The sequence below is a fragment of the Ricinus communis genome, chromosome 8, assembly GCF_019578655.1.
Source record: "Ricinus communis isolate WT05 ecotype wild-type chromosome 8, ASM1957865v1, whole genome shotgun sequence".
NCBI classification, from domain to species: Eukaryota; Viridiplantae; Streptophyta; class Magnoliopsida; order Malpighiales; family Euphorbiaceae; genus Ricinus; species Ricinus communis.
The window spans coordinates 10,469,192-10,493,770 of NC_063263.1; the positions used below are offsets into that span (position 1 = coordinate 10,469,192).

General features: G+C 35.0%; 5 protein-coding genes across 8 annotated transcripts; 2 read left to right on the top strand and 3 right to left on the bottom strand.

The window, feature by feature from the left end:
• Positions 1 to 1,988: 1,988 nt before the first annotated feature.
• On the bottom strand, positions 1,989 to 4,633 carry LOC8282342 (palmitoyl-monogalactosyldiacylglycerol delta-7 desaturase, chloroplastic). The gene is made up of 5 exons (XM_002517595.4): positions 3,820 to 4,633; positions 3,527 to 3,667; positions 3,295 to 3,435; positions 2,469 to 2,575; positions 1,989 to 2,373 (listed from the first exon to the last, which is right to left on the bottom strand). The coding sequence occupies exons 1-5, from the start codon at positions 4,432 to 4,434 to the stop codon at positions 2,175 to 2,177; spliced, it is 1,203 nt and encodes a 400-aa protein (XP_002517641.2). The 5' UTR covers positions 4,435 to 4,633; the 3' UTR covers positions 1,989 to 2,174.
• Positions 4,634 to 4,700: 67 nt separating this feature from the next.
• LOC8282343 (protein POST-ILLUMINATION CHLOROPHYLL FLUORESCENCE INCREASE, chloroplastic) lies at positions 4,701 to 7,504 on the top strand. The gene is made up of 8 exons (XM_002517596.4): positions 4,701 to 4,988; positions 5,632 to 5,755; positions 5,936 to 6,020; positions 6,102 to 6,180; positions 6,424 to 6,537; positions 6,624 to 6,736; positions 7,009 to 7,119; positions 7,237 to 7,504. The coding sequence occupies exons 1-8, from the start codon at positions 4,889 to 4,891 to the stop codon at positions 7,348 to 7,350; spliced, it is 840 nt and encodes a 279-aa protein (XP_002517642.1). The 5' UTR covers positions 4,701 to 4,888; the 3' UTR covers positions 7,351 to 7,504.
• A 378-nt stretch (positions 7,505 to 7,882) lies between these two features.
• On the bottom strand, positions 7,883 to 10,098 carry LOC8282344 (phosphatidylcholine:diacylglycerol cholinephosphotransferase 1). 2 transcript variants are annotated; one of them, XM_002517597.4, is made up of 3 exons: positions 9,437 to 10,084; positions 8,901 to 9,038; positions 7,883 to 8,486 (listed from the first exon to the last, which is right to left on the bottom strand). In XM_002517597.4, exons 1-3 carry the CDS (start codon positions 9,842 to 9,844, stop codon positions 8,175 to 8,177), a joined length of 858 nt encoding a protein of 285 aa, XP_002517643.1. In that variant the 5' UTR covers positions 9,845 to 10,084; the 3' UTR covers positions 7,883 to 8,174. The 2 variants fall into 2 exon arrangements, with proteins under 2 accessions (XP_002517643.1, XP_048234579.1); XM_048378622.1 differs by lacking the exon at positions 8,901 to 9,038 and having other exon boundaries at positions 9,437 to 10,098.
• A 4,380-nt stretch (positions 10,099 to 14,478) lies between these two features.
• Positions 14,479 to 19,564, bottom strand: LOC8282348 (SNF1-related protein kinase regulatory subunit gamma-like PV42a). Of its 3 annotated transcripts, none has more exons than XM_048378625.1 (4): positions 19,030 to 19,564; positions 18,224 to 18,575; positions 17,678 to 18,037; positions 14,479 to 14,857 (listed from the first exon to the last, which is right to left on the bottom strand). In XM_048378625.1, exons 1-3 carry the CDS (start codon positions 19,542 to 19,544, stop codon positions 17,693 to 17,695), a joined length of 1,212 nt encoding a protein of 403 aa, XP_048234582.1. In that variant the 5' UTR covers positions 19,545 to 19,564; the 3' UTR covers positions 14,479 to 14,857; positions 17,678 to 17,692. The 3 variants fall into 3 exon arrangements, with proteins under 3 accessions (XP_048234582.1, XP_048234583.1, XP_002517647.2); XM_048378626.1 differs by lacking the exon at positions 14,479 to 14,857 and adding an exon at positions 16,450 to 16,834; XM_002517601.3 differs by lacking the exon at positions 14,479 to 14,857 and having other exon boundaries at positions 17,482 to 18,037.
• Positions 19,565 to 22,274: 2,710 nt separating this feature from the next.
• Positions 22,275 to 23,854, top strand: LOC8282349 (protein TOO MANY MOUTHS). Its single transcript, XM_002517602.3, has one exon. The coding sequence runs from the start codon at positions 22,321 to 22,323 to the stop codon at positions 23,779 to 23,781; it is 1,461 nt and encodes a 486-aa protein (XP_002517648.3). The 5' UTR covers positions 22,275 to 22,320; the 3' UTR covers positions 23,782 to 23,854.
• The last annotated feature ends 725 nt before the right edge of the window (positions 23,855 to 24,579 follow it).

Here is a 24,579-nt window from a genome sequence, read left to right on the forward strand (position 1 = left end):
TGTTCACAGATAATGACTTCAAAGCTTCAGGATATCATATGCCATCTATATTCTTCACAGGCCTTACTTCAAGCTCAGAAGACACCTATGCCACCCAAAACATCTGTCATTATTGGAAAACAATTGAAATACCCTTGCATCTTGCTCCTCCGCTAATAACAAGGAAATTGAAGCTCACTCTACAATTGAGAAATGATTTAGGAAGGACCAATGTTTCTACACCACTTGTCTGCACTTACAATGGACCTGATAATCAATGGACTGAATACTCCATTATTGAACGATCCACTTTACCTATACTGCCGACTCCACTAGATGATCCAAGTCTGACCATTGAACAACAAAATGCTATTATGCAAGATTCTCAGCCCATGGATGATGATAGTGGTCCGTGGTGACTCATCCTTTTGCTGGCAATAATGACAATCTCTCTCCTCTATAATTCAAGATATTAAGGTGTAAAAAGAAAAAAATCTCACCTTATCTTTTTCGTTCTATTAAGAGTATTATTTTCTGCATGTGATATCTCTATGTAAGTGTATTATTTTCCGTTTTTTTAGGGATGTGATAGGGTTTATCTTAATGTAAGGGGATGTGATAGGGTTTATCATGATAAAGCAAAACTTTATAAAAGTCTAGTTTTAGGGTAGTTTATTTTTCTAAAAGAACACCGTCCGCTAGTTGAATTGGTAAATAACTTTTTTTTTATGTACCACTTCAATTGGTGGGTAACTTTTTTTGTTTCTTTTTATGTAGTGTCGATTAGGATTAGGCAGTGATCCGAGTATACCCTCGGTAAGTGTCTCACAGATGCCTCCGGGTACAAGTGACGCCATTCAGCATTAGCCAAGGCTCTATCCAACCGCACCTTCATATATGGCTTTCCACCAACTTCCTTCCACCATGTGAATTTCTTAAGAGATTGACAGTCCTCAGCCCAAGCAAAGAAAAAACCGGCTCGGCTTCGTCCTAGAAACTACTGCTTCCGCCTCTCTAGGCATGAGCAATAGCTCATGACTGGTATATGGATCTCTCTATGTAGTGGTCGGCCTTCTAGAAGCTTCGCCAGAAGCGACTAGTCGCTTCCTGAGTGCCTCTTTACTTTAGTAGGTAGAGATTCCATATTTCATTATTTATGAAAAAGAAGTTGCTTGCCCAAGAGGGATATTGTTGAATAGACGGATTCTTGACCTCCGGCTTCAGGGGAAGGACGAAGAAGAGCTTAGTTGATAGGATAATGGCAGATATAGTCACCATTAGGCTGTTGGGATTTCTTTTTTTGAATTCTTTTTTATCTGGTCAAGTGGATGACAACTCTTTAATATTTTCAGTAGTGTCCACATAGCTAAAAAAGACTCTTAAAATGAAAATTAGTTTTAAAACTACTATAAAACTGAAATTTTATACAATTTTACCTTAAAATGATAATTTTCTTTTTAAAATCTCCTAACTAGGAAAAGACCTTCCCACATACGTGGTGTGAGACCCCTGCTAAGTCCTGTAATAACAACTCATGGAGACCAAAAGGAGGGGAATCCAAAACGTGACAGCTAATAAGGTAGGAAAACGCTAAATTTTCCAAGAAGTCGGCACATTTGTTGCCCTCCCAATAGACATGGATAAGAGAAACAGACCAGTCTCAAGTAAGCATCTTGAAGATCTCTTGAACCAGGTGCTTGTTCCTTGGAACAACGGGAAGATGACGAAGAAAGATCTCAACTTCACTTTTACCGTCTTAATTTAACATCTCAAAAGTGAGAAAATGCATTTTCTTTTCCCTCCAAATGTATGGATTGGGAACCCTTCTTTTCCGTTGACTTAGCATAAATATTCGAAAAGCTTCGAGGGTAGGAGGTTTCACACATTGAAACAAAAGATCTATGCACCGACCGCACGTTAATCAGGCAGGCAGCTTGAGCTTAGCAGCATCACACATGAAACATGCGTCAAATAGCCAAAGTACCATACAAAAATAATTAAAAGCAATGAGAAGGAAGAATGAAGATTGAAATTTGTATATATGATATGATATGATGAAGCAGCATCACTATGGTTAAATGCACATGTAAAAAGCCGCAACACAAAGATGTGGTCAAGTTCTTATATCAAGGACTTAAACAAGGCTGCTCCTTTTCAAAACCCTATTTTTCCAAACAAAAAAATTGCTATATGCTTCAATTGTTGAATGCCTTCTTTTGCTTTTGTGTCTCATTTGGTACCTTCACATCAGTTGCCAATCCAATAGCTTCAAGAAGCCTCACAACATACCAAGTCATGTCGATCTGCCACCATTCTAGGCCATGTCTAGCTGAGTATTCAAAGGCATGGTGATTGTTGTGCCAACCCTCTCCAAATGCAAGCAGTGCCACCCACCTAAGAACAAGTTTGGATGCTCGGTATGAGACAATTTTCAAATACCAATTCATTTCGATTGATAAATTTTTTATGACAAAAGCAGGTTTGAATACCAATTGTTCCTGGACAGATCACCAGTATTCCATTCTTGCTTTCCCCATACATGACAAGCTGAGTTTACTAGCCAAGTGATGTGGAAGACCCATATAATCCTCACTCCCTGAAATGGTTTCAAGTACCAACAAACAAACAAAAAGGAAGGACAACGAATGATGCTTTTTCAAAGTTGCTATAGAAATTATTGATATACAATCTCTAGATTTTGATTTTAAAAGGACTCCCATATACAACTCTCTGTAAGATTATTAAACTTCATATTTTTCAAATCTGTTGTCACCAGTCACCAGTCAAGAGAAGCATATCTTTTGGGGAAAAATATATGCTTGTTTGAAGAAATAGAAACAGTGTCTGCCTGAAGTCTATAACCAGACCATTATGTGTCTGACAATTCTCATTGTAAATAATAAACCATTCATCTTCCAAGTTTCTAGCAACTTGAGAACTCCATGTATTATTAGAGGATAGAGACAGTTATGACATGAATTCATGGAGGCTCAATTATGACCCGCTATCCAAATTCACAAAGATAAGCCTTTCTCAGCTTTTATGGTCCGGCAATGCATATGACAAACTACTCACTGTGGGCAACGGTGGCCACAAATTGAATGGTTGAAGACTACAAGTGCATAAAAAAAGAAGGCCCACCACTAAACCAATGGGCTCGAGTTTGAAAAGACTGAACAGTAATAGGCATAGCCAACATAATCAATGGTGGCCCACATTCGCAAAAACAGCTTAGTCAAAATTTATTAAAGAAACAAAGCAAAAATATTAAAATTAATTATCAAAACCAGAATGAAAAATAAGAGTATTCCTCACCATTCCCCAGACTAGGAAAGGAAACCCTCCTACTGCATATAGTAGAGTTGCAAGGGCAATTGGATGCAGAATGTATGTTTGTTGGATAAACTTATAAAAGGGTTGCTTCTCTAAATCCCCAACATTGTTCGGCTCTCCACACTGCCAATATTACCGTTAACAAAACAAACCAGTCATAAGGAACAAAATTTCTTTGTAAAAATAGAAGAAAGAACAAAGCTGAATCTAGTACCCTTTTAATAATAGAATTGGTATCAAATAGCCAACTCATATGACTGTACCAAAACCCTTCAATGGGGCTATGAGGGTCTCTCTCAGAATCACAAAACTGATGGTGATACCTATGCGTGCTAACCCAATCAATTGGATTTCCCTGCAACCACCAAATTATACCAACTCAATTTCATTAAAGCAGCAGCCACCACAACCTTGATAAAAAAAAGAAAAAAAGAAAAGGCAATCACCACAGCCATATGAGTATTCAACTGAACATATTTCAGAAAAGAAATAAAGAAAGAGACTCACCTGAAGTGCTTGAACTCCACAATATGCAAAAAGGTACTCGAGCCATTTTGGCAACTTGAAACTCCTATGAGAAAGATTTCTATGAAAAGAAAGAGTAATACCCAGAAGTCCTGTGATAACATAGAGTCCAAAAGCAACCCAAAAAGCACTCCAATTGAAATAAAAAGGAGCAAACAAACTAAGCAAATGCATTGCCAATACAACACCAGCCGTAGCTATGTCTAGTAAATTCCATTTCCTCCCCAAAAACACATTCCTTTCCCTTTTCACCACCACATCCGATAACAGAATTCTCCTACCAATCATGCCATTCTTTACCTCTGCCTCTGACTCAAATAAAGAACCATCATCACCTCTTATTGCCTGAGCAGCTGCATTGCGGGTATTCTTCTTTGAACATGCAAAAAGACTCGAATTTTCTCGTTTGCAGTGGGTTTTGAGATGAACGGATTTTGGATTTTTCTGATCAGAAGGATTTAGGACTAAAGAAGATAATTTTAATGCTTTCGAGAAGCGAATAGGCAAGAAAGGGTAGGGTTTGGATTTGGCTACTGGAGAGGTGACTAGAGCCATTGAAAGAACCGACTGTTTTTTTTTTTTTTTGGGTTCTGTCATGCAACTTGGCTTTGCAAGAGACTTATATTGATGGGTTCTTTAGTTGCTGTAGGAGAATGCATAGTTAAAGAATTGTGGTGCGAATTGTGTGTGTTAAAAAATGGCTAATTTATAGTGCAAGAAAGACCAAGTGGGGAGAGAAAGAGAGAGATAAGGCGGTTGGGGACTTGTCGGGTATAGGGGGCTGTCTTAAGATTTCTGATACGAAAGAGAGAAAATAAAATCCAGATATTTAATAGCTGTAGAAGATAGAGTGATGCTTGAATTTTGTCTTTTACCGGGCACTTTGTATAGATATTTCTGTGCTTAATTTGTGCTTCTGGTTGCTCTATTTCTATATATAGCTTTATCTCAGACGCTTGCCTCTCTAGTAAATCCTAAAACTTGAGCTTTTTCATTTCTTTTGTTCACTTTCTGTTTCCGGGTCGGTATTTCATCACAAAAAGTGTGAGTCATGGCAGCATCGACAAGTGCATCACTCTTTAAATTGGCAACTCAGCCTTACTCCGCCACGAGGTTAATTCCTGCAAATCCATCTGTCTCAAACTCTCTTGGTGAGGTTCTTCAACCGTGCATGCTTACCTCATTATTTTCCTTTTGCTTTTGTTTTTTTCCCTATTGTTACCTGTCTCTGAATTTTGTTTTTTAAGTAGAATCTAGTCCGATGAAAACGTTTCTGCTTTTTAAAGATTGGTTTATATGGCAATTTAACCTTCATAACTTGGAAGTGAACTCTGTTAAGGTTGCGCTTGAATAATAATCTTTGGAAATTTAGGATTTCAGTTGAATCTGTTCAGTGAATTTAGAATTAAATTCCTTTTTTCCCTTTACAAAGTATAGATCTTTTATGTCATACAGTTTGAACTACAACCTAAAAAGAATCCTGTAAATCCTGAAATCGGTTTGGTTTGGTAAAAATGATCTGGGTGCTTCAGAGTTTTGTGTATGTGGATATTCTTTTAAATTGGTAAACGCTATTATGTACTCCATCATGATTCTATAACTCAGCTATGGAATCATCGTGCTTCTAGTTTCGATGTTGAGATCTCTTGCAAATAGGCTCTACTGTGTTCTATCTGTATTAAAACATGTGTAGATGTTGCAAGGATGCTTGATTCTTTTCCAGAAGAGGACGAGAACGAAAGCTGCAGGAAGTTTATTTTAGATACATATCATTTGCTATCTTTCAATATGCAGGCACTAATTTTATTGGCGCTTCATTGCAAGTTAGCTCTTCTAAGAAGAATAGAACAGTCAAGATTAGTAGGAGAGTGACTGCTGCAGTTGTTGTTGCGCCAACGCCATCAGAGGAAATCACCGAGTATGAGTTTCCACTTCTTTCCATTTTGTCACCTCACGATTTCTCATAAGCATGCTACCATTTGGCACCTTCGTCGCTAAAATTGTGTTGGATTTAGTCCAGATAACAGATACTGATTTACTTGTAAGGAGCTAAACAGTAATCATGGGGGTAATCTGATTGTTAGTTAGTTCCTTTCAGGTATGCACTTCCCTCTTGGGCTATGTTTGAACTTGGGAGGGCTCCTGTGTACTGGAAAACCATGAATGGTCTTCCTCCAGCTTCTGTAAGTTGAAGAATTCACTGGATTTTGTTCTTATGTATATATCAGCAGTCTTCTAATGATTGTGCACTTCAAATCTGACAGGGGGAGAAGCTAAAGCTTTTCTACAATCCAGCTGCAAAAAAACTAAATCCAAACAAAGAGTTTGGGATTGGCTTCAATGGTAACTTTTCTGATGGGTGACAATGATATTGGCTGCTTATTATATTCTGAGCAGAAACCACCATGATTTGTGATTATTTTCGTTATTGAAATCCAATGTTTGCTCTTCTTTCTTTTCTTTTCTTTTTTTTTGTTTTTTCTCATCCTGGTGAATTATGGGGTGAAGGGCACAATTTGTTGGACTTGTCTTGTATAGCACTTGGTGAATATTCATTTTTTTTAACTTCCTGAGATGTGCTTGCAGGAGGCTTTAATCAGCCCATTATGTGTGGTGGTGAGCCAAGGGCAATGCTCAAGAAAACTCGAGGCAAAGCTGATCCTCCAATATATACTATCCAAATATGCGTTCCAAAGCATGGTCAGTAACCAGTCCCCAAAATTGTATTTCTTAATAAGACATTGGATTCCATTCCACTAACTTGCAATTTCTAATCTCTTCTGCAGCTGTGAACTTGATCTTCTCATTCACAAATGGAGTTGAATGGGATGGCCCTTACAGACTACAGTTTCAAGTTCCTAAAGGTTGGCAAAACAGACCAATTGAATTCTTTAATGAGGTAATAAGGCATTTAAACTTCTTTTGGTTTGGATTTTCTGCCTCAAGATTGACAGCCAAGTGCATTTATCAAACCTCTCACATTGATTTTGTGAGAATAAACTTCTTTGGCTAAACCTAAAATGCACCACGACGATTGGGCTTATTGTTTGCCGGAATGTAGAAAGATTTTTTTTTTTATTAGATAAAATTAGCCACCTGACTAAAAGACTTGATCTTTGAGGATATGTGGTTCTTTGACAGAAACAATTCAAACTTGTTCCCATATGGCAGGGTCTGGCAGAAGAGCTTAGTAAAGAAGGAGCATGTGACCGAGCAATTTTTCCAGACACTAATATAGTTATCGACCGATGTGCTATGATCGGGAACTTGTCCATTGAAGGAGTAAGTAAATTTTATGCTCTTTTCATCACCTTTGTTACGTTTCATTTATTTCAATCTTCCTGGAATTCTAGTGTCAAAACAAGTTGCTAACTTTTGTAAATGCGAAAATATTTTCAGGGTGATCGCTGCAATCTTGATCTAGTTCCAGGATGCATGGATACTGCCTCACACTTGTACAACCCCCTTGCCAATGTAGATGATGGATCTTGCGCAATTGACTTGGAGGATTAGCATTGCCTTCCATTTGCCTCTAGTACAATCAAATTGTAAAAAGGGGAGCTTTACCCTTTCGTTATAATACTGTAACACCCTTTAACATTTACAGCACATATAGGCATGTCCATATAAAAGTACAAGGACATAATGTTCCTAAAATTACTGCTCAGCTTTTCGTGCTAATCTTGATACCTAGAGCAGAAACAATCAATTAAAATTCATGAAACTATGATTCAACTGATCCGGACCGAGGAGATGGATTCAGTACAGTATCAGAATTCTCATTGAAGAAAAACAACAGAAATAGTTACAGATTAGACTATTTGGACACAGCTAATAAGAGTTCAGCAAAGCTATGTTGTTCAACACCATTCAAGTTCAATCGAAAAAGGTGATTCCCATTTGCCATTGGCAGCTCCAAGTACTTTAAGGAACTCTGTCTTGGGAACGTTTTCTCACATGGTAATGATTCTGATAGTTCTTTTTCTCTTTTTCTGACTAGATGATTATCCCATCATGAAGTGGGAATTTTGGTTATTCAAAGCTGTGAACAAACAGAATCGGTAGCACCCATTTCCATCTATTTAAAATAAACCAATAAAGCCAATGCCTCAAAAGGAAGCAATGAGCTTAAGAAAGAAGCAAGCTACATTAACCTGCCCATTTACGCCCTTTCTTTCTTTTTCCCCCCTTACATGCACAATAACCAGTTTTCCATTTCTTTTGACATTTCAAAAGTTATGGTTACAGGTCTTTCAAAAAAATGTTACGGTTACAGGCTATAGTTGCTCATATGTTCTTTCTTTTCCATAAATTTTGGGCATTCCCTGCATTTTACATTAACTAAACAAAGAAGACTCTTTAGCAACAACAGCCTGTTTTCTCTTGCTCTCTTCATATTTCCCCGCAAGTGAATCAAACAGAATGCCAGCACCTACACCAGTTGCTAAGTCGATTGTATAGTGGCCTCTAGTGCCTAGTAGCCTCACAGCTTGTAGAACATTAAGCACATCATATGTCCATGCCAATTCCCATCTCTGCATTCTTCTCATATCGAGCGATGCTATCACAGACCCCGCGACATGGCCGGAGAAAAACAGGAAGAATGACACATTTCCTACTGGAAAATCAACTCCTGATCCCAGAAATCCCTGAAGTAATGGAAACAGGAAAGCACTTTTAACATCAATATCTACACTCTTATATATAACAGCCTGTTTAGAATTTTGAGGATTGAAATTACTCTTTCAAGTTGCAGCAAGCTGTCTAACTATTACATTTTTTTTCTATTCATCTATTTCTTTACTTTCTTAATTGCCCCCAATTCAGGTTTCGACTTAGTACTAATGGTTCTGAAGCTGGTTCTAGTGCCCTCCGACTCAAGTTGAAACCCAAAACACAGCTTCAGTGCCAATTGAGGTACACCCGATTGGAAAATCATGTCAAACTTATAATTTTTCAACTGAAATTAATCGGAGTAATTAAGAAGTATCTTCTTAACTAAGAGTTAGAACAACCAGACAGCAAGTCAGAAAAGAAAAGAAGAGAATTTAGCAAAAGTGGACCTCAGGAAGTGGAAGCTGAGTGGAGTAGCCAAGAATCCCACGGCAAGTGAACATGAATAAAGCCGAAATTGTAGCTCTTGGTCTGCCCTCTATTAGCCACGTCCACAATATATATGCGGTTTGCATCAAAACAAACACCTAACCATAGGAGTTTAGCAAAAATATAAGATCTTTTTCTGTTTTAAGAAAAATAAAATATCAGATCTAAGTAGATATCAAAAGTTTAATCCGAAAAACAAAAAGTCCACATGAAAGAAAATTAATAAATTCCGCCTGCCATCTATGATTTAAAATCAAAAATTCAATTAAACACTATCTTTTCAAGAAAACTCAATACCACAAAGCCATGCCACCTTGACTTCTATAATATCTTCTGAAAAAGTTAAAATCTTTTACAAGAAATGAAGATAACTTTGAAATTTATTTTTTTAAAATCAGATCTAAGAATCATCAACACCATGCAAATAAAATTAACCCATTTATATATATAGAAAATGGCAACCGGGTATTGACTAAAAATGAAATCTTGAACATACCGTATTAAGAAAAGCCAACAAAGTGTTGAGCGCCGGCCAAGAAGAAAGCAAGAGATGAAGGTGGCGCGTAACCAGAAACCCCAAATCAAAAGGCGGAGAAGAAGCCGGAACCATGCGAAGAGTGTATTCAACGGCCATAAAGAATAGCAACCCAAGTCCAAAAACACACGGTAACCAATGAAACTTGACTACATTGACCACATCATGAGTCGTCCATTTCATGAACGATGGGTCAAACCTATTAAAAGCAGTGTAGCCCCCACCACCATTAACATTACCGTTAGCAAAGTTCTTGTTGCTAACCATGTCAACACTGTCGTTGACGGAGGTCAAGTTGATGTCTTTCTTGCGCTTGTAAAGAGTAGTTGTGGTTGTGGTTGTGGTGGTGGGAGGGACGGTGGATTTCATGGCTGGGTGATAGAAAAGGTAAAAGGGGTATGCTTTTCTATATAAAAATGCATCATTATATATAGAGAGAATCAGGCGACAGTGGCGGAGTTAACAAAGAGAAATATTATAAATGGGTGGGTGAGAAGAATGCTCATGTATAAGGAGATTTTTTGTATTCTTTTGTATATTTGGGATTTAGGAATTAAAAACAAGAGATCATAATTATTCGACAGGTTTTCTTTTTCTTTTTTTGTAATGTGGAGTCGAGTGGTGGGGGCTTTGCTTCTTCTTCCTCTGCTAATAAACGTGTTGACAGTTTTCTTTATAAATAGTGAGAGACGTGTAATGGTGTCCCATTTTTTAATTTGTTTATTAAGTATATAATATTCTCCATATGAAAACTAAGAAATCTCTTACATTCCGTTTGATAGAATTACTTAATTAAATTATAGTATTATATTACATATAATGGAGATTGATTTAATAGTGTTTCATATTTCAATTTGTTTATTAACTATATAATATTCTACATGTGGAAAATAAGAAATTTATTACATTCTTTTTATTTCATAGAATTACTTAATTAAATAGTAATTCTAGACTGATCTAATAATTTCAAAATCTTAATTAATTCATAAAATCAGTCTTATTTGATATCAAGCCTAATGGTGTCCTAGATTTCAATTTACTTATTAACTATATAATATTATACGTTTAGAAAACCAAAAATTTCTTTTTCATATTCTTAATGGATTTCGTTCTCTTTTTATTTTGGAAAGTATGTAATCGTTACTTTTTGTTTTTGGTGAATTCCTTTTAGCAGCTGTTTGTTAACTAATTTCTATAGCAATTACCTTTTTTTAACCCTAACTACAGCTATACCCTTTTAGTTTTGAAACTCAAACAAGTACATTCCTGAGTTTAGTATTCATCAGCACTTGTATCCTTATGTCAACTGCTCTCTCACACTATCGTGAGCGTTTGTCTGCCAAGAGAAAACTTCTGAGACCTTAATATTGTCTTAAGGGCATTGCTTCCTAGATCAGGCGGGATAACCCACTAAATCTAAATATATCAAGAAAAAAAAATTACAAAGATTTCTCAAATAAACCAAAAAATGATGCCCTGATAATGACGAGAATGTACTGTCTGTCTTAAATAACTAAGAAAAATGTTTCTTTTGCTTTTTAAAATTCATAAATTTTATTAAAAAAAATAGAAAGTAAGAAATCAGAATTTTATAAATTTTTTAATTTAATAAATTCATTTATATTCTCTTATTTAGTATCATGCCAATCAATAAATTTTAGGAATATTTATACAATAAACAAAAAGTTAGAATAATCTATCATTTATTAAAATATGAGGATTTCACAAAATTCTTTAGGAATATGTATATGAGTTTTTTAGGAATATTATTTATTTTGATGGTTTTGGGTGGATGAGACATTTATAAACTCCATGAAGTTTATTTTATTTTTGTTAGATCAAATAATAGCTGGTGACATTTTATCCACATATTCGTATAAATATTACTCGATCAGGTGTTGACGAGTGATAGTTGGCTAATTGAAAGTTTGATATATCTTTATCGATGGATAAAAATAAATTCTTTTCTTAGCATTCAAATTCTAACATGGAGAAGTATTCTTTGTGGCGAACTGAGTCCTACCAAAAATCATTAGTCTAAATCAAGGTTGATACTCATACATAAAATTTATAATTCTAAGAACACCCTTTAAAATTATAATATGATGATTTTTATCTATTTAAGATGCTATTGATGTAGTAATCATATAAATAAGAGTAATATTACATGGTGCATCAATATTCATTCTAATTAATATAGTATATAATATATTTACTAAATTCTCTTTTAATATTTTAAGGCTATTATATGCCACATTATATAAGAATTAAAATATATATTGGTGAAATATTTTGTATTTCTACATAAAAATAATGTGGGCAATATTAAACAAAATGAATAAATTTATAAAAACTTTTTAAATTTTCTTGAGATTACAGTACAATCGGTTAAAGCGACTGCCTTATCAAGGGAGAAGCTATAAATTCACCCTATAATTCAATAAAACAAAATACATAAATCATTTCATGTGAAAGGTTGATAAATATTGAATAGCGGGATCCCAAAAGGATCTCTTTTTTTTATTTTTATTTTTATTTTTGTCCTGATCTCACTTTTCATTTCACATAAATATAAGAAATCTGTATCCGTAATATATATGATAATTATGAATTATAAATTTTGATGCACATTTTCTCTGCTTAGTGCTAATTATAATTATAAATTTATTACTATTTTTTTCAAGTTATTTAATATGGGTGCACAGGTATATTTATAGTATACTTAGAGAGTAATAATAAAATATTTATTGTCGTACGGGTTAAAAAGATAACAAGAGAACTTTAAAGGGGATCAACTAATTATAGGGATGACAGTAACACAGAGTTACTCTAGCAAATTTCTTAATTTTAATGCCATGTCACATAATGTGCTTAGATATACTGTTGAATAAACTCATGGTAGAGAGAGACATGATAGGCAAGCCATTTTCAGTATGGACTGCTCTTACAGAGTGAGTAAATTATAAATTTTTCAATTGCTTTCTTTTGGTATTTATAAGGATTATGGTTTTCAGAACATCAAAAACTACAAAATGGAGCAGGAAAGAGAGAAGAAAGGACCACATGATCCAGTTGAATACAAAGAGAGAGAGAGAGAGAGAGAGGATGGATATGGGAATCTCAAAGCTTCTTCATCAACCTCAAAAAGAATAGTGACACTGGCTATAATCCATACAACAGAATGTTAGATTGAGGAGATCCTTAGCCTCAGAAGAAATACATACAAAGACAAAGAGGTTAAAAGTAAGACACACTGCAAAATTATCATCGTTTATTATATCAGCCAGAGGCGACAGCTCATGTTGCGGGTCGTCTCCTCATTAACATTTATGATTTTATGGTCTGGGACCGAGGTTCTACTCCCCGGCTAGCAATTTGCAGTCCGCTCCAAACACCAACGAAGTCTTGTCTCTGTCAAACTCGGGAATCTTTCACTTCCCTCGTCGCGGTTAGAGCTGTTTATGAAGATATGAGTCGATCATCTATCCCATCTATAAAAGGCACTCTGCTTAATTAAGTTTATTATCTATGGAGATGTGAGTCAGTCATCCTTTCTTATTACTCGCCATTTTTTTTTTTTATATAGTTGGTTTTTACGTATACATAAAATTAATAAATAATTGATATATTTATTAATTTTAAATTATAAAATATGTGTTAATTATCTAAAATATTAAAATGAAACATGTCACTGTTATATATCAAGTCTAGATAAAAATTTTATAATAATCTTTTACACTAACTCATCTAAAACATAATAAAAGAATTAAACTCAATGCTCTTGTCATTTGAATTCCAAAGTTACACCCCAAGCTAATCAACGGTGGTAAATGGATAATGATAAAAACGTGGCATGTATTTTATGCATGATACCCCGTGAATAATGAGAAGAAAGAAAAGAAAACGAGAATGATATGTCACGCAACTCATCTTTTTAATGGAGACGTGGTCAAAGCATATGAAGAGAATGCTTCAAATTGTAAGTTTGTAAGCTATTTTGGAAGTAGCAAAATATTCGTTACTATATATCATATTATTTATATATATATATATGAAAATAATAGTAAACAAATTTATTAATAAAAGTTTTCTAGTTCTTTTAATTAATTAAATTAATTAATAATTCGTTTAGTGTAAATATAATATTAAAAATAACTAAAACTAATTCTAGAGGTTGGACTCTATTAATATTTTAAACCACCAGAATTTATAGAATAAATAAAATGTAGATCTTTCTATATTCTTTCTTCTTAGTTCAGCAGAGTTGATAAAATAAATAAAATGTGATTTTTTTTTTTATATTTTCTGTATATTTTAGTTATAATATAATTAAGAAGTAATTAATATAATTTAAAAATTATATCATTATCTTAACCCTAAAATCGCTTATAATGCTAAATCTAAATATAAATAGTTATTTATTTTATACTTAATAATTGTCACAAGGAAATTAAAAGAAATAGAAGGATATATAATGGCATTAAGGTCCCTCTGTTCTTCATCTTTTGTGATTTTTATTGCATGTAAACCTTTTTCTTAAAAAATAGGATGAAATACCTGAAGATGATTTATAAAAATCAGATTTTATGATAATACATTTTGATGCACTATAAATGCTTTGAGGACGGCAAATAGCATTGGCTGCCCAGTGAGCACAGACATTAGCCACACTCAAGTGTACCACAAAAGAATACATTTCAAATTGTGCATACGTTAAAGGCCGTTATCGTACCAACGGAATTGTTTCTCCGTGAAAAGAACAACACAAGTTAGTTTATCTTTTTGAACCAAAACCAGAGAATATTATTAGTCATCAGCAATCGGCATAGGCCCAATGAAGGAAGGAGCCAAATGCCAAACAGTTGGACTTGCATAATCAACTGAAGCTCCTGCTAAGGAATGAGCACCAGTGTTGGCTTGCCTATACTCAAAACGAACAGAAAATTTATGTTCAAAACTTAGGTAGTTGTTACAATCATGAATTAATAAATCCAACTCTGAAATTCCGCATGAACATGTTTGTGATCCATTTCAAAAATAACTTTTGAATAATCTAGAGATTGAAACTCATAAAATGGCTTCGCGAAGAGCAATTGCTTCAAACCAGCCCCTGATGATTCCTTACAACACAACCAATACCCAATGTTTGACTTTAAGTAAACAATGCTGCGTCCAAGTTACACTTCACAAAACCTAAACTTGGTCTACTCCATCTGTGACGTCCCATCTCACCAGATGTAACCAAACCAGTTCCACCCTTCTTCTTTGCATGTTGCCATTGTTGCAAAAGAGAAGTGCCATTAACTATAGTTGCACCTGAAGATGACCGAAACGAGTGCCATAGCTAGGAATTTCTTTGCTTCCATATACTCCGCCAAACAGCTGCAATTTCATGAATCTTAGAACAATAAAGAACAGAGAACAACGAAAGAAAATAACTGATTAAAAGAGACATAAGCTGAGGCAGTAAGGTGAATTCCAAGCTCCAGCAAACAGGACTGGGCAAATGGACAGTTAATTAACAAATGCAATAAACTTTCCCGATCTTGTCCACAGATGACACATCCCTAATCTAAATGAATACCACGTCGAAGTAAAAGCAGATCTGACTGGCAAAACATCTCTGCATGCTTTCCATAGAAACAACTTAACACGAGGAGGAATGTTCAGACTCCACATCTTGGACCATTCACCCTGTCTCACACCCAGTTAAACCCTATTCCCAATCATCATAGCCACCCTATAACCAGATTTAACAGAATACAAACCATTCTTCTGATAACGAATATAACACAATCAGAAAACATAGCAGTAGCAATGGGAAGCCTCAAAATATTATGCACATCATCCTCCAAAAATAGTTCATTTCAGGAATTCAACATCCCATTCTCTAGAGTTTGGAATCCAAAGATCACTGACTCGCAAATATTCAAGACCAGGAATTATAGGAGTCTAAATTTTAAACTGAGCATCCATTGTTAACCATGAATCTCGCCAAACATTTATAGAAGACCCATCTCGTATCCTCCATCGACACCCCTCTTTCAGAAAGGATTGAGAAGACCATGTACCCCTCCAAGTATTACTTGGCCTATGCCCCAATGAAGCATAAAAAAAACTCCCCTCTTGGAAAATATTTAGCTTTGATCACTCTATTAACAAGAGTACATGGTTTAGAGATTAAATTCCATCCTTGTTTGCCAAGCATTGCCAGGTTAAACTTACTGAAGTTTCGAAATCCTAACGCCCTTCATCTTTATGAACACATATTCTCTCCCCCAACATAACTAATAAATCCTACGCCTATCCCCCTCCTTCGTACCCCACCAGAAAGAATTCATAATTTTTTCTAACTCTTGAGAAAGAGAAACACGAAGCAAAAAGACACTCATAGTCTAAGAAGGAATTGCTTGTGCGACAAGTAAAACGTTGTAACATTCATCATCATCCTCATTATTATTATTACTATTATTGTTATTATTATTAGTGATCTCGCTTAATAAACTACAAAATAGACGATATTATAACCATATAAAATATCTCACTCAAATCGTAATTTTCAGTTTAATTTGATTTGATTGAATAAAACGAGATAGTATTACCACCAATATGTTGACCACACTTTAAATCATGATTTCCAGTTTGAGTTGATTGTGTTGGACCGGTTCAATAAGCAATCTATAAAATATGTCATTCCTCCAATAATTAAATGAATAATCACGCTCGCTCACAGTGTCTAAATTTGTTTAAAAAATGATAAGTTAGGTATTTCAGCTTGTATTTATTACAATATAAAGTGTGTCAATCTGCTAACAGAACACAAATTAGCGTTAACATCATATGACATTCTAGAAGCGATGAGATGGACATGTTGAGACCCACTATCATAACATTATTACTTACGTGGAGTACAAAATCTTTGAAGTATAGGCACATGACTTTCACGTGCATAATTATTGTGGAAAGTGAAACTATGACACGATCAACAGATTTACTTTATTTTCAATTAGATTTTACTATTCAAGTGCGTTTTATGCTGATCATCAATACATCACAACGGATATTATACCTAAAGATAACAAAACGAGTTAATAAGCTAGAAGAAGTTAAACATTTGGTTACACTAAACATTAACCACCAAACCACCCATTATTTGAAAATAATCACCCAAGGTCAAAAGATTGTCCATGCCCACAACCATTTTTCCTTTTTATAGCTTCTTCATATTTCATCTTCTATATTAGTCACTCTCCTTCGTAAATCAAGAACCATTTCATCCTTTAATAGCTACTTCGTATTTCACCTTCTGTATTCGTGATTCTCCTCAATATGTCGATGTATGATTTCGATCGAAGGAAACTGAAACGCAACTTGCTCTTAGCACTAATTTATATCTGATTAACAGGTTGACACTTTATTGTAATAACTGGAAGTTGAAATACCAATTTGCCGTTTTTTAACAAATTCACACTTTATTGTAATAAAAACAAGTTAATATCTCCTAAATATAATAATAACCTCGGAGTATCCAAGTCATTTGCTGCAGCTGCAACTGCAACTCAAGCCATCGCAAGCCTATGCCATTTTCTCTCCACTAAAACTATGGTTGAAGTTAAAAGAAGTCCAGTTGATTAAAAACTGGGCTCAGGAGATGGATTTGAAGCACCTAATGGCCCTGTACATTAGACATCCACAGGACATTTCCTTAGACAAAATCATCCTGTTGGAAGGAAGCCACTGACCAGCTAACTGGAAAGTGATGCTACTATTTCAGGACTTTAAAATGGATGCAGTCGATTGAGTTCTCACCATGCTATACTTGTTCAATTTTTACAACTCCACTAATGATCACGCTCTTGATTCCAAGGTGATCATACAGCTCCATATGTACAAGCACTGAAATTAGTTTTTACAGAGAATGTAATTCACCAGACCATGCTACTAAATATGTTTAGCTGGAAAGATTCTTGCCAGTTAACTATTCCAGGAGCGAAGGAAGTGCATGATTCTTCTAACTCAACAGTTCCATTATCATACGACTTGCATCATGCAACAGTTATAATTAACGTTACAAGTGAAATTGTCAAGTTTTTAATGATATATAAGTAAGGATAACTGCAATCCAATGAAACTGAACAGAAAAAGTTTTATCTATTAACACCCATGTTAAGGAAGACTCGTAACGAGCACATCAAAACGCACCTATTCTTGGATCATTCATGCTACATGGGTATCTGATAGTAGTGATGCCCTGACTACTTTGATTATGTCAGTTAGAGACACAAGTCCAACAAGAAAACCCTGTTGATCCACAGCCCAAACCCGGTGCACATGTTTCGTTACAGCCTTGTCGATCACTTCTTCAAGAGGCGAACCAAGATAGCAAGTTACAAGTTCCCTAGGCGGCATATTTGACGCATTTGGAGATGCATATATTGGGGCAGATGCTACTGATTCTGTGAATTCCAGTGCAGTTAGGGGCAACCAAGTCTGCAATGCAGTCAAATGGCAACCCCTCAAATCAGTTGCAGAAAATGTTCCAATCAGCATCCTGCCTTTGCCCTGCAGAGTACGCTCAAACTTATCACAGGAGAGACAAGAGGAAGAACAAGGATTCTAGTTGTAAGATACCAAATGATACTGTTGCTAGAATTGAGATCTCATACAGAAATAGAAACAGCATTCAGGAGATTAGCCAATGATAATTAGGTTAATCAAGATCATGATCAATTAGGAGTAGAGGATTACGTTTATAAGTTTCTTGGAATAATCTTCAAGTGAATCAGAGGCCACAACGATAGGAACAGCATTCAGCAGAGAAGCTCTCATGCATTTTATGGCATCAATGACTTTTGTGTGACCAGTTATGGCATAAACATTCTCGTTTACTGCTCCAATCTCACTCACAGGGCGCGATATGAAGCCTTGCAGTTCAGAAGCATGCTCCTTCAAGAACTTGACCAAGTCCATTTGAGTAAGCATCCGATAGCTCGAGGCTGATTCGACAAGCTCTACCCCTGAGATGTTCTCCATGTGGCTGTCAAGGGGCACTAATGCGCGGTGGATTCCTTTGCTGAATACTTCCATACAATCTAAGATGCTGCAAGTACATATGATATGGTAGGCCATGTAATTCATATATATATATATATATATATATTGTGCCTTAACATTGTAACATGGTAAAAACTAATTTAGTCTTATATAATCTTCACCCTCAAATTATTAAACGCAAGTTTAAACAACCATCCCTTCAACTCAATTACATGAGCAAACCACCTATCCTGTATACACAAACACAAACGCCCTGCCTTTGTTCCAACTTGCATATTTTTCTAGACATGGACAAAAATTAAGCACATCAATCTTTTGACCATTTCTGTGCAAAATTTTGGGAATAAATGATAAGTTCTTTAAACTACAATATTCCAGTTAAAACTCTGATAAATAGATCGTTCCTATGTTATTCCCAATTGAATCATCATAAATTACTGGAAAAAAGAAACATATAAGGAATTTGTTGAAATATAGGTCCATATACATTAACAGCTGACCTAGTGTTTGGATTTAGAGTCCACAAACTGAGCCCCTCAAGGCAATGCCCTATAATAGAAGAAACTGGGACAGACATCTTCCTATCAAGATCAGAAGCATCATCATCACCACCGTTCATCTGATCATCACCAGCAATATGTGCCAATATATCAAGCATAGTAACCATTCCTATATAATGTTTCCTTACAGCCCCAGTCTGCTTATCAGACTCCATGATCATTGACCCACCAGCCCCAATCCAATGACCTGGTGGTGCAGCCACCGGCACTGCCACCACTTGGTTAGCAACCAACGTGTTCATTGTGTGAGCTAAGGAGGCTGTGTAGGGTACCTCCACTAGCCTTCTCTTATCGACCATCAGGTCTTTCACTCTCCTGTCTTTAAGCCTTTCATTTTGGGAAGGTAAGCTTTTGGTGGATGTGTTGAGATATAATTTCTGTTCTTGCATGTTTCTTGGGGATTTTTGTTTTGCTAAAGTAAAGAGTGTCAAGGGTCTCTTTTGCATCAAATTCATAGTGTTCGTGTTGAGTTGAAGAACAGAGTTATATTTGGTTATTTGAACATGTACGTGTCAGCGAGTTAAGAAAGGTATCATTGCATGGCTAACGTTGTTTCGACAAGTGGTGTATAATTGCATGAATAAGAAAGGATTCTTTGTGGATAGAACTTCAGGTGGCACACTGGTAGTGACATTTTGGATATATGATATTTAGCACTAAATGGAGCGGTTAGAGCGCCTGATCTTAAATAAGAGTTTACAGCTAATTAGCTGTCCGATGAATATAAAAAACTATTTACCGTCTTAATTTACTGCATCAAGCATCAACCTTTTTGCTCTTACAGAGGAGTTTGCCTCTATGTACGGGGGCCTCAATTTTGATTTCGAATTCGTCGACTTCTTAGAAGGATTTCGACTCGAGTTTTCTAGCTAGTGGGTCTTGATGAGGAAGTCTCTCATTTTTGTATTCCAATGATTTCTATTAAAACTTATATTTTGATTCGAGTTTGCTTTTTCTGATTATATGTAGAGAATTTATGAAATTTAAATTTGACTATGTTTAATTTTTTAATTCTTTTTATTAATTAGACTTTACTTGATATATTAGATTTGACATGTAGTTTAATTATTGTATACAAGTACGAGTTTGATTAAAATATAAAAAAATAAAAAATATTAATTTTAATTTATAATACATTTTAATTTTTATTTATATCGTAATTCGCTCTAAAATAATAAAATATTTATCATTAATATATGATATAGAAAGTCAGTGTTGTCTCTAAATTGACATTTCCATGAACACTCCTCATCGTCATCTAGAATTAAAGTGCGAACCATAAATTAACATCATAGTGTGTCCTAGAACAAGTGAATTCACCAGGCAGAGCAGAATCCTGAAGCTAGTAAACTTTCAAAACCCATGAATTAACATTCAACAAACTTTAAAAAAACCATAAATTATCATTCAACAACCAACGGCCCAAAAAAGTATTAATTTTTCTCAACACAATAAATATATAAACAGTTGTTGATTCAGATATTTTATATTTTTTCGATTAAATATAATGAAAAAGATTTATCTTTTAGAATAAAGTTAACGGTGAACCATTTCATATGACGTGGATTATAACCGCGATACTACATTCATATAAAACGGTGCGCATAGCTGGGAACTTTTCACGAGAAGAGGACCCCACATCCACATCTCTCTGTGCTGCTCTTTTTTTTTTTTTTTTTTTTTTTGTGTGTTTGGATATTTCAAAATTTTAAGTTTCACTTCATGCACTTTGTTCCGGATAACTAAATTTACTCTAGTTTTACTTAGATGCTAAATAGAAAGAAAAAAAAAACAGAAAAGAAGTACATGATAATTTGGTCAAATGATTGAGTTATTAAGGAGAACTAAATTTACTCTAGTTTTACTCGATTGTAAATAGAATAAAAAATAGAGAAAGAGTATCCGATAATTCGATTAATGATTAAATGATTGAATTATTACGAAAAACTAAATTTATTTTAATTTTACTTGATACTAAATAAAATATAAAATAAAAAAAAAAGTATATAATAACTCGGCTAATAATTGAGTTATCAACAAGATTTTTTAAAGGGTGACCGATATTCTATCTATAAGTTAAAAAGGGTCGGACAGACTTGTCCGGCCACATACTCTAATGACTAAGTTAGTAATAGTTTTAAGTTGTAAAGTATGTAGTAATTATGGAATAAATGAATGTACCGAACATGTTGTGTTACGATCCTTTATATAAAGACTCAAAGTCTCATATTCCTATAAGAGTAGAACTTTGTGAATGTAAAGTGTCTAAATTCTAGTAGAATTAGTCTTTTTTGTCATACAACAGAATTCTATGTCGAGTTAGATTTTTAACTAGAGTCTGATTTCTTGTTGTGCTTGAATTTGAACTTAATAAACTCCGTGTTTCTTGGTTATGACAACTCGATACGCAATACTCGATTATCATTTGATGCTCGGCCTATTCTTGTTTGCTTAGTCTATTTTTTCATACTCAGCATACTTTTGTCTGTTCGGCCTAATCTTTCATGGTCATCTTATTCTCTCATGGTCGGTCTATTCTATCATGCTCTGCCTATTGTTTCATGATTGGTCTATATTTTAGTCAATTATCAATAATTATATTATGATTTATCATAACTCAATATATCATAATTATATTATATTAATTTAAAATTTAACACATATTTTTCAGTTGTATTTCGTTTAATAATTTTTATAAAAATCATTGCTTTGACAGTTTTATCAAAAAAAAAAAAAACTATTTTTAAATATATTTTTTTAAGAGCATCTAAATCAACGCTTTAATTGAATCTTTCTAATTGAGTCTAAAATTAATATTGCAGTAACACTGCTTGAGTTTTATGTACTAGCTACAGAATTTGTACAATCACTGTTAAATGGGATTACTACCACCAATCCCCACTTTTAAACCTTTGTTCTTCCACCAAAAAAATTGTCTTAGACAAATTGGACAAAACTCTCCATCTCTAAATTTTGTTAACTATTCTCATCCATATGAATCTAATTTAATTGGTGATGAAAAATCCCGTGAAAGACATTAATGCTATAAAAATTCCCAACATCAATTTATTTCTGCTCCTCCCTATTCTCGTGAACCCATAATTAGCTTCCCATTATTTTATGCACCAACTGGCCCTTTTTCCCTGACCCATCTCATTAACTCCTCCCCCTATTTAATCCCACAAGCCCACAATTTCCAACTCCTCTGTGCTCTTCCATAGCTGTCTCAAAATGTCACCAACACAAACACTTTTACTTGCACTTCTCATTTTTTTCCTACTACCACTCACTACTATGCCTTTCACAGTCATTGTTTCTGATTCCAGCAACCAGTCTGCCTTAGTAGACGGGCTACGAAATGGATTTTCAATGAACATGAGCGGAGCTCGAACAGAAGCCCACGAGCAAGAAGCTGTCTACGACATAATGAAGGCTACAGGCAACGATTGGGCCACCGACATTCCTGATGTTTGCCGCGGCCGGTGGCATGGCATAGAGTGTATGCTAGACAAAGACGATATTTACCATGTTGTTTCATTGTCTTTTGGTGCATTGTCTGACGATACTGCCTTCCCTACGTGTGACACAACAAAGTCTTATATTTCGCAGTCTATTACTAAGCTTCCTCATATTAGGACTTTATTTTTCTACCGTTGTCTTAGTAATAACCCGCAGCCTATCCCTTCATTTTTAGGGAAGTTGGGCTCGACTTTGCAAACTTTGGTGCTTAGGGAAAATGGTCATGTGGGTTCTATTCCTTGTGAATTGGGCAATCTTACCCGTCTGAAGGTTCTTGATCTTCACAAAAATAGACTCAACAGTTCAATTCCGGTTTCCTTGGGTCGGTTGGTTGGTTTAAGGTCGTTAGATTTGAGCGGGAACATATTAACCGGTTCCATTCCCAGTTTAAGTTTTCCAGTTTTAAATGTCATGGACTTGAGCCGAAATTTTCTAACTGGTCCAATCCCGTCCAGCCTTGGTTCCTGTCAATCTCTACTTAAATTAGATTTTAGTCATAATCGATTCACTGGTTCGATTCCCGACTCTTTTAGTGGCTTAAGGGAGCTAATCCTTATGGATTTAAGTTATAACCATTTATCAAAGCCGCTTCCTAAAACAATCAGAAGCTTAAATTCTCTCCAAGCGTTCATTCTTGAAGGAAATCCGATGTCTGTTACTCTTGCTAGTGATGAATTCGATGGCATGAAGAGTTTAATGGTCTTAATCCTATCCAATATGAACTTACAGGGCTTAATTCCTGATTCATTAGGCCGATTAATAAATTTAAGAGTCATTCATTTGGATGGAAATCGCTTAAACGGTTCAATTCCCCTAACTTTTAGGAACTTAAAAAATCTTGGTGAATTAAAACTAAATGATAATCAGTTATCTGGACCAGTTCCATTTGGGAGAGAAATGGTATGGAAGATGAGAAGGAAGCTTAGATTACACAATAATACAGGATTATGTTATGATGCTAATAGTGGATTTGGAGATGGTCTGGATTCGTCAGGTATCGGTGTATGTAATACACCTAGACCCGGTTCATCAAGAACAGTGCAGCATCTATCTACCCTTGAAAAAGAAATGCCAGCTATAGTTAATAAATCATCTGGTGCAGTTCTTAAAGATTCAAGTTTTATTAGGTTGCTCCAAGGAAGCCTAGCTGTTGTTCTGGTTTTTTTATTGTAAGGTGAGAAAGGAACACATGTAACATAGAGTGTAACACTATTATCAAATGTCTTATAAATAAGTTAGTTTTGTACTTATAGCTAGAGGAAATACACAGCTTTCCTAAATTGTTTTTCTTCTTTCCTTTTTGAACCAAGTTATTGTCCAGGTCCAATACGATGTCATTACTGTGAACCCATCTATTAATAACAGTAGAGCTGACTCACTCACATCTCTGCAAAGAATGGCATCCAATTTCTGGACTTCCTCTTAACAGACTGCCAATGAAAAAGTGCCCTTAATGTAGCGTAAAATCCTCTTAACAGACTGCCAATGAACATCCAACGGATCATGCATATGTCGACATACAGAATTAACGGCATATGTAACTTCGGGTCTAGTAAAAGTGATTATAAGGAGCTTTTGAACCCAGAAGAGATAGATGTGTTGCAGCAACAAAATAAAAATAAGGGCACTAAAAACTTGACAATTTCAAGCTTATTAAGATGTATTTGGCCAATTGAATCTGGAGATTGGCTCAAAAAGTTAAAATTAGGCAAAGGGTTGTGGCCACTGCATGCATGAGACTCAAGTTTATACCAGAAAGAAAATGTTAGAATATGAACTTCGGCCTGTAGCTCCAACCTGCTTGTACTTGGCAGCAAAAGCACCGTGCAGACCAGACTTCTTGTATTTTACATCAGAAAGTTGTATTCTGATGAAAAGTACAGGTAGGAAGTCAAAGTTGAGATGGAAATGAGGATTTTGGAAGCTAATTTAACTCGCACAGTTTTTTCTAATGAAAAGTACATCAGAAGC